Raw genomic sequence first — 10,305 nt, forward strand, 5'->3', positions numbered from 1 at the left:
TTTTTATGCTTTTGGATGCACATAGATAAAAAGGTGTGGGAACAAGGTGTGTCTCTTTGCTCAATTATCACTTACTTTGCCACTTAAAGGTATCCCTTAAAGATGCTCCTGCTTTAAATTTACCAATGTCAGATTTGATTCCTTTTTATTTTATAGTCTAATTATTTTAACAATTGTGAATAAAAAAAAGTTAGTAGTTTAACTGTGGTCAAATATAGCCTAAGTTAACTTTAATTTGTTTTAAAATATACTACATATACCTATATTTTACTTTACATTATCCAATATATTTGTTTTAAGGTTAAATTTTAACATAAAATTATAATTTATCATTTTCAAACTTTAAAATATTTTAATTTTCAAATATTAAATATAATATTTTTATCCCAACTATGTTAATAATCTTATGTACTAAGTGATGTTTAAATTAATATTTGAGTTACAATCGTTAAAATAGTATAAACAATTTAAATACTAGTTCAAAATACCTTAAAAAATAACACAATTAAATTACAATGATTATATTTATTAAATTTTAAAATTTAAGAATCAAATTCTATCATAATTTGGAACAGAGTTGAATTTTAATTTCACATTAAAATTTAAAAACTAAAATCATATATATATTTTTTTAAACAGTCACGTTTAAAACAATGTATAGAAACAAAAAGTAATGTATATAAACAATTGGTAGTGCTAGTTTTGTCAAGCTTTTTCATAAATGAATATTTATCTTTGTTCTCAAAGAAAAAAAATCCTCCGAGTTTTTTCTGTCATGCATGGGTGAATTTGAGAAAATTTTAATATGACACCGTAAATAAAAAAGTTGTGACGATCGAAAAGACTTAGGAATAATAAGGTTTTAGGAAAAATAAGTGAAAAACGTGTTTACTGTATTTGTATAATAAAAATTCCTTAAATGTCAATATTGATTGTAGAAACACTTAGTTTTGTTTACGATAAATAGAAATTAGAATATTATTTTTTATCTTTTTCTCTGAACTCTAAATTTAGAGATTGAAAAAATATGTGGTGTCAGAATGTATTCCTTTGAAGAATAATGAGCAGCATACTTTGGTTTGATGTTAAGTTTTGGTACGTACATAAATGTTTGTTCTTCTCCTTATGAGTTGACTCTTAAGAAAAGATGTTGCTGAGATTCATTTTTTAAAGTTTTTAAATTCTGAAATTGTTTTGTTAATAGGCATGTTTAATCTTAATATCATTTTTTTTATTTTAATATTTTATATAATTTTACTTGTTACAGTAATATTAATATTAAGTGTTTCAATACATACATTTAAACAAGAACAAGAATCAAACATGTATTATTTTATGTTGTTTTCACATGAATGAACATATTGTCTATTTGTTGACTACTTACGCCAAGTCATTTATTCAAGTTACGAAAAAGCAAAGCTTTAAAAGAAAATAATATTTAATATTTAGTATAAAACAACACAAAAAACTCATAAAACAACACAAATGGCCATTTTCAGAATTAAATTATACATTAACTCATGATTTTATACAATGCTTTAAACATTTATAACTTGAAATAAATATAACTAATAATTACCCTCTCTCTCTCTATATATATAAATATATAGAATATGATGATAAACTAAATCCTCTCATTGAAATCCAAGAGAAACTACTATTTATTGGAACTAGAACTGTAATCTAGACTTAACTTTGATCTTGGAGTTGGTGTGGTTGGCAAAAGCCAAACATTTGTGTTCTAATAACTCTCAAACTCCTGGTCTGTATTTGTGGCCAGAAGAACCCTGATGATCACTGTGATGACCCTCATCAACTTTTTTGTACACATAAACCATTGAAATCCACACATAAAGACACAGGTTAACAGCACTCAACCCTGCCAAAACCCAGTAAAAGTGGTGAAGATGTGCCCTATTGAGATTGTTACCAAGCCACTTCTCACCAGACCTTGATGTGATAGCCTCAACAACAACTATGACAATGTTTCCAACAAAACTACCAACCCCAACAATGCTTATGTATGCTGCAGCTCCCAAACTCCTGAGAGCCTCAGGCATTTGGTCATAGAACAACTCCTGCAGCCCCACAATTGTGAATGCATCAGACATTCCAGTGATCAAGTACTGAGGAAACAGCCACCAGATGCTGATTGGTAAAACTGCTTTTGGGTCATCAATTAGGCCATGTTCCTTTGCAACACCAACCCTTTTGGCCTCCACAAGTGCTGACACAACCATGTTCAGAATTGACAGAAAAAGTCCAACACCGATTCTCTGCAGCACTGTTATCCCAGTGGGTTTGCCTGTGAACTTTCTCGCCAGAGGCACAAACACACGGTCGTAGAATGGCACTGCAAAGAGGATTGTGACTCCAACAAGGCCTTGGAGTGATGCTGGAGGGATCTGAAAATGTGGCCCTATGGAACGTACCATTGTGGCACCTTGCTTGATGAAGAATGTGTGCACTTGAGATTGCACAACCGTGAACATCAAACAGCTTATCCATATTGGAATCAAACGTAGGACGAGTTTCACTTCCTCAACCTGTGTCACTGAACACAGCCTCCAAGGATCTCTTGTCTTGCTTTTGGCATCAACTTCATCGATTATCGCTGCCTTGTCCAAAAATCTGTTTCAGTTTCATCCAATTTCGTCTCAGCAATCATGTGGTAATCCAAAGTGTCAACAAAAACACAGGGAAAAAGAAAAAGATTGTCCTTGTTCCACAATCTGTTGTTGGTATCAACTCCAACCATGGACCAAACCCTTGTGGCCCCCATCAGTTTTCGTGTTTCAGAGTTGACTCCAATCAGATTTTCAGTGAGTGATGGGAATAATTCTTGTATGAGTGGTACAACTAATAAGATACTTGTAGAATGCATTGAATAATGATAAAGTCTATGTTTCTTTCTTTTTGGTAGTGGCATAGTCTATGTTAAAGAAAGTCTTGTGCTGAAACATGGGTGATGGTTAATTTAATATTGTTCCATGCTTTTTCATTTGTGATTATAAAATACGGTGTTCACAGAAGTGCTTGTGTTAAGGATGCAAAGCAAAAAAAAAAAAGAGAAACAGAGACACCTCCATAATAGCCTAGATATGAAAAAATAGGTATGCATATAAAATAATAGCATTCACCATGTGCGTGTGACAATGGATTCCACTTTTTTCAAAATGAGAAAGGTACACTTTATCATCATCTAACACATTGATTTTTTAAACAATGGTTGAAATTGCGATCACCTTTAAAATTTGGTGTACATGCATTTAATATGTAAAATAAATTATCAACACCTAGATGCTTCTTTGATTTATAGGGGCTGAAATTTGTAGAAAACCCCCCTTATTCTTTTTAGCAACATTGTTTACTTTGATTGATTATACCTAATGTTCTTATCTAAGAAAAAAGAAGTTCAATTTAGTTGCTGAATGACTCTATCATCACACTACCACAAATCCATCATCATTCCTTCCACCTCTACTTAATCATAATCCACATGGAGGAACTATTTAATTGTTTTCAAGGAAAAAAAATGATTCTTTCTATGAACTTTTAGTAAACAGAAATCTTATTCAAGAACCCTTTTGATTTAGAGGTGGATCTAAGAAAAGATTGCTATTTCTAATAAATAAAAAAAATGTCCTTTTTTATAGAATCATGGGAAAGAAAAGTGTGGAGAATTCTAGTAGTTAAAAGAAGTGGCACCCACCTAAATTGAGGAGTATGGAGGAGAGTGTGGATTTTTGGTTGAACATGGAGATGATGGGGCTCATCAAGCTCCTTCTCCTCATAGCAATAATTGTGGTGGTGACCGTGCGTGGAGTGCACGCGCCACTTACGCGAGGCCGCAACAAAGACTTGGGCCAGCCTGGTAAATGGGCTCCCTGTTGGGCCTTCCTTTCTGTACCTTTTGATTCCCAACAAGAACAGTGCCAATGCCAAACCCAACACCCCTGCCAGCACTCCCAGCCCCACTCCCCACCCAACATTGTCCTGTTTCATCATCATCATTCACAATCATATACATCAAAACATCATCAAGGAACATCCCATGACATCATAATATGTATTATTTATCACCATAACATGAAGAGAGTGACATAAATTATGATTTGTAATTTTGGATAATCTCCTCTAAGAATTCAAGATTAAGTATCACTTGCGAATTTAGATTCTTTGTTGAATTTTTTTTTATCATCCATAACTATTGATATTTCAAAAAATTAAATATATTAATATCAGTGTATTTTTAATATTCAGTAAAAATAACAGAGAATAACACCAAAATAACAAGTAGACTTCATCGATAACAAGGAAAGGGTTTTTGTCTATATTTAACCAAACATTCTTTGTAAAATATTAAAAGTCATGGAGCACTCTTCTCACCTTTTTTTACAATGAAGAGTGCATTTCACTTATGACTTGTCCAAGGGTGGTGCATATAAATGGAAAAGACTTATGTGAGGAATATGTTCCCATGTTAGTGAAACTTGATATTCTAATAAAGAAATGCGTGTGATCCATAAATTCTCTTTCGGGTGTTTATCCACTATAGTACTATTCCATTTGATTTAGCCTCACACACATATAAAATAAACAAATAAATCAATTTTATATTGCTTCTTTCATTTTACTAGTCCCACCTATGACCTACCTTCCAAACCATTCTTTCATAAGAGAAAAAATAATGTTATTTAATGTCAACTAGGATATTATATTGTACATTGCATCTATGCATGGCCATCTTTTTTTATTAGTTAATTACTTTCTTATTTGTGGATAATGACTACACAAATAATAATAATAATCAAATGTTTTTATAATAGTTTAATCTTGAATAGGGTTTTCCAATCATGGTTTTTTCCCAAGAAACAAATGCGGAAGATTCAACCCTACACTTCGAAAAAAACTAAGAAAACAACTTTATCCTAAATAAGTTAACTATAGTTGTGTTGTCAAAATCTGATGGTCCATGGAATGGACATAAGTTAATATGTTACGTCTTAAATATTGATTAAACGAGTAAAAAAGTAAAGTCATATTCAAAATTTGACTAATTATGAAACATAGAAGGTATGTGCTAAACGTGGTTATATTACCAAATACGATTAAATAATTAATCACAAAACAACAAATTAGCAATAGAGGAAATCCAACTTTTGTCATTCGACAGATTTTCGAAAGACTTTTTTGCAACAATTTGATTCTCGAATGATTCTTTTCAGTTAAAAATATTTCCAAACTTACCGTGTACTGGAATCAAATTAGCGCCACGAGATAATAAAAATTCGAACATGTTTTTATCAGCAAAAGCTTAAGATAATAATAGTAATAATAATATAACATTATTTCTCATTACCTTTTGAATTTTTTTTTTAAATAGATCATATCTAGACAATTTATAAATGCAAGAGTTATTCTTAATAAAAAAACAATTTGGTGTTACCAATATTTTTAGATAAGCAAATTGATGTCAGCATTTTTTTTTTCTTATCATCCATGATGAGAAAACCAAGCTAAAAATGTAATACATCAAATTAATCTTTAAAATTATTAAAATGTCCTTTTAATATCTAAAATTGCTAAAATAACCCGATCAAATAGCATCCAATTTATCCTCTAAATTTATAAAAGCATATTATATATTTTACTCAATTAGAAACAATAAAAACAAATGAATTTGATGAATTTACCTGAAGATATATGACAACAAACACAGAAGCAGTTGAGCCAGCAACAATTCCTAGATACCACCAGTTGAAGAAGGAACTTTTGGTGTCTCTTTCTTCTGGCGTGTCCTCGTCGAATTGATCGGCGGCAAAGGTCTGAACGCAAGGTTTGTGACCTCCGTCGCCGATGGCGAGGACATAAAGTGCCAAGAAAAAGAGGAGTTTGTGCTTGAGAGCAGTGACTGAAAGGGTCAAGAAAATCATGCCCTGTAGCATATACATGATGATGATGTGAGGATAACATATGATATTCTTCTTCCATCAACGCTAAAACTATGCATTAAACTAATTGACAGTGCATGCATGGCTGACATGTATAGTGTGGACAATCACAGGAAATATGCAAATCTTGTACGGAATATTGGAATCACAATTGATGTGCTCAAGCATTTGAGTGTTCCATGGAAGTGGAAAAGTGTGTTCCCATAACAACACATAATACCCCACATAATACTCACAATTAACATCTCAATAATTAAGTGCTGAAACTTGAATCATGAATAGTGTATTTTGCAAGTTATGTTCACCACCTTTCAATAATTTAGTTGGCTAATGGGTCTCCTAATATTATTAGTTTGCTAATTTAGTTTTTACATTCATTTAATGGTGTTTTTCTTCTTTTAAATTCAACTGTGGTTTCATATTTAACAAATGAATGGATCTCTATTAGAATTTTCAAAATATATATTTAAGGCTCTTAAATTATATTAATGGTTTTCAGAAAAAAAATAAATTCGATCACAGTGTTCAAAATGCAATGAAGTTTGTGTTTAGAAGAAAACAACCTTCGATGACGCCATTCACAGGTAGTTGTCAGGTTGTGATATTTATTATAACTGTACCATAGTTATCAATTTATTAAATGACCGTTTTTCTTCTCTCGGATGTTATTATTTATTATTCCTTCTTTCGATGCAATTTTAATTAAAGAAATGTCAAATTACACATGCTTTTAAGTTTTTGATACATAGTTAATGATTTTACTTAAGGTTTAATTAATGCATTAATTGAACTACTTTAGGGTAATTGCATGGTCATGCAAAGCACTACGAAACTTGATATTCATAAATATTTATTAGTTAACTCTGAGTTGGTGTTGTCTTTTTGTTAAGTTTACAAAATAAAATATATTCATTTATCCTAATTTTGATATATTAAAAAATTTTAATATGTTAAAAATGGTGTATTTTGAAGACATATTAGGAATACTACAAAAAGATTTAACAAAGAATTTACACTCCAAACATGACATAGAATTTATAACTCTAAAATCATAAACTTGACTCATAAAAATAAAAAGAAAATATTTTTAAAAGAATATATATATTTCTATCATCAGTCAAATACTATTAATTAATAAAAGTCATAACATTCAAATTAAGATCTTATGTGATAAAAAAGATATTAAAAGTGATAATAATTAAAAATATATTTATTATTAGATAATTTCCATAACAAACTTGAATAAATTAAGCATTAATTTATTTTTCATGAATTCCATTATTACACATCACTTTTAAAATTTCTTACAACTTTTATTTAATTCAATACTTTAATTAATATTGTATTAGATAATTCACTACTTTAAAGCAAAAATCTGTTATTTCCTTTTTACAACTCAAAATCTTACTTAATACGTATATCATCATACCGATAACGTAATTAAGAGATATTATAAGATTCTGATTCATAAATTTATAATCTATAATAAAAATATCCTTTAATGCTTAAAATGTTAAAGATGCGACGTATTTCTAAGAAAGGAAAAACATCTAGACCCTATATTAAATAGTTTAATTTAGTTTCAAAAATTACTAATAATCATAATTAAAGCAATATTAGAGACATTTTGGGTATTCTATTCGCATAAAGAATTTTTTTTTTGAAGTCACATTCCAAAACTGTAAGAAAAAAACAGAGTCCAAACCAAAAGAAAACAACGTATAAATAATGTTATACTATTTTTTACTTACAATAAATGTTTGTCATCTTAATTTTTATTAAGAAACTAATATACACAAAAACATCCAATGATGAGAACAAGAAAAAAATATTCCGTGTCCTTAAAATAATAGTTAAGGAATCAATAAATATTATTTTGTTTCATTTAATCCATTTTTATAAGCAAGGCACGGTTCTTTAAAAAATATTTAACTACACAAATTCCTATACCAAAATATTCCTTTAAAATTAACTTTATAAAAAGAATTAAATGTACTTGCTATACAATATAAATCCATTTAAACTAATATACGTTTTTCCTTTCCTTAAAAAGTACGACTATTTCAGACAAATTTTAGTAACACAACAAATCATTGGCCAAAAAAAATATCTTTATTTTGACAGTTGTAAATTCATTTCTAGATTCGAGTGACATATCAACAGTAAACAAAAAAAAAAGTTTTAATAATTTTATATCTTTTTAAAATGAAAAATATTCATAATTATGTATACATAAATAAAATAACAAGTAAATAGTTTTCAATTATGATAAATAAAGCATGAAATTTATTTGAGAGGTGTTGATAATTTGTATTTGCCGCGATAAAATAACGCGTTTACGAGATTCCGCTGAACGAAAAAAAAAAAAGAAATAGTAAAAAAGTAATGTGATATTTATTATGGTTCCGGAACGATGTGGGACCAAAGACGTAAGGGAGTGAAGTTGCAAAAAGACAAAGTTGTTGCATCCAAAGAGCAGTGAGCACATAAATTAGATTCCACCCATTCGGCAAGAATCAAGCAGGGAAGAAGAGAGACATGACAATGTTTTACCCAAAGCAATTGAACTTGTTGCAACAGTGAAAAGAAAGATTAAAGCAAGCAAATGATGAAAAAGGGGTGTGAAAAAAAAAATAAATTTTTACTTACCACAAGATAGATGAGCGAGGACAAGACAATGGTGTTGAAGCGACCCAGATAGGAATCAGCTATGAAACCTCCAAGCAGAGGGAAGAGGGAAGAAGCTCCCACCCATGTGTTCACATCTTTCGCTGCTTGCGTGATGGGTTCGTTCAGAACATTTGTCAGGTACTGGATAAGGTTGCTCGCCAATCCTTGGTACGCAAATCTCTCAGCAAACTCCACAACTATGGAATCATCAAGATCAAACTTGTGATGATGATGATGATGATGATGAAAGAGAAAAAGTGTTTGTGTGTGTGTGTTTGTGTGTGAGAGTGTGTGAGTGTGTGATTTGATTTCATAGGTTAATGTGTGTTTGGATTCATTTCTTGTTGTTTTCAGAGCTTGATGGAATTGTTGGAAGTGAGAAAAGTTTTGGGAAATTGAGGTTTGATGTGAAGTATGTGCAAGGTGTTTGTGTTAATGTTTGTGTGTGAAGAGATGGAATGAGAAAGGGAAAATGAGGGAAGAGAAACTCACATATGATGAAGATGGCAGCATTCCAACCACCGCGGTGGTTTGAGGGATGGTGGATGAGGGAATTGCTCTTGCTGCTGGTGCTGGTTGTAGCATCAGCCATGGGTGAATTGAATGGTGAAGAGAAGAAAGTGATGAGAAAAATTTGAAAGGGGTTTGGAGAATGGTGTGAAGGGTTGAGGTTTGGGGAGGTTCCATGAGGAGACTGGTGCTTTTATAGGGTGAATTGTGGGTGTGAGTGAACACCACCACTCAAAAACTTTGGTTTACACACTCTACTTATTTATTGCTTCTCTTTGCAGCACAAATTCACTTTTAAGGAATATATTATTTTCACCACTCTCTTTTTTATTTTATTTTTTTATTTTTTATTTTTTATTTATTGTTTTGTCTCTCTCACTTTTTTTTTTGACTTGTGTATTCTTTTTAAGAAAAAAATATTAAGTATCATATTTAACTTTTTTTTCAGTGTTTGTCTGATATATTTTTCCAAAAATAAACAATTTTTTTTTTGCTTTTTTAAATAAGGAAAAAAATTGAATCTCTTCTGTGGTTTTCCTAAAAAACTAAATACTTTAACATTTTGAAAAGGAAAATAGTATATGTTAAAATTTTAAGTTGTAAAGTGGGTGTATTTTACTTTTTTTATATATATTTTCCTTTACAGAACTATTCTAATCTCTTTCATGTTTTTTTTAGATAATGGTTGGTAATTTTTAACCCTTTTCCAGTTCATTTATTGATAAAAGTTGGATCAATTTTTTAATTGTTAACAACGGAACATTATTTCTAATAGTTAATAAATATTAATTGAGATTTAAGAACAGTAAGAGTTATAATATTATAAAATGTATAATTGTACTACTGTTAGATACTTAAAAAGGAGTTAAATAAGTTTCCATTTTTAAATTATTTTAAATTATTTTGTTTCATGAGTTATAATCAAATATGTTGTTCTATTACTAAAATACTATTTTACTAAATAATATGTAAAAGCTGAATAGTTAGTTATGAAATTTTGTTTATTACGTGAAAATAGTTGTAAAGTTGACAGGGTTAAATATTTTATAATTTAGTTTAAGGTAATATATAATTTTTTAGGATTATGTTTTTAGTCTTAAGATTAGACACATATTTAAATTTGTCATGTATTTTTGTTTTTAAATTTTAAAAATAATATGTATAATTATTG

General features: G+C 29.8%; 1 protein-coding gene across 1 annotated transcript; it reads right to left on the reverse strand.

Annotated features, from left to right (window-relative positions):
• Positions 1-1,472: 1,472 nt before the first annotated feature.
• On the reverse strand, positions 1,473-9,373 carry LOC114169714 (Major facilitator superfamily protein). The gene is made up of 5 exons (XM_028054981.2): positions 9,117-9,373; positions 8,604-8,821; positions 5,697-5,939; positions 3,713-3,996; positions 1,473-2,631 (listed from the first exon to the last, which is right to left on the reverse strand). Exons 1-5 carry the CDS (start codon positions 9,214-9,216, stop codon positions 1,752-1,754), a joined length of 1,725 nt encoding a protein of 574 aa, XP_027910782.1. The 5' UTR covers positions 9,217-9,373; the 3' UTR covers positions 1,473-1,751.
• Positions 9,374-10,305: the final 932 nt, after the last annotated feature.

The sequence above is a fragment of the Vigna unguiculata genome, chromosome 11 (assembly GCF_037176805.1).
Source record: "Vigna unguiculata cultivar grain cowpea cultivar isolate G323 ecotype 2 chromosome 11, ASM3717680v1, whole genome shotgun sequence".
In the NCBI taxonomy this organism is placed as follows: Eukaryota; Viridiplantae; Streptophyta; class Magnoliopsida; order Fabales; family Fabaceae; genus Vigna; species Vigna unguiculata.

Bases quoted from the DNA above. Each gene is read 5' to 3' on its own strand.
- LOC114169714 (XM_028054981.2), bottom strand. From the start codon at position 9,216: ATGGCTGATGCTACAACCAGCACCAGCAGCAAGAGCAATTCCCTCATC. The intron at 8,822-9,116 runs GTGAGTTTCTCT...ATGATTCCATAG, and splicing joins TGCTGCCATCTTCATCATAT to TTGTGGAGTTTGCTGAGAGA. The intron at 3,997-5,696 runs GTAAATTCATCA...ATGATGAAACAG, and splicing joins TTGTTGTCATATATCTTCAG to GACAATGTTGGGTGGGGAGT.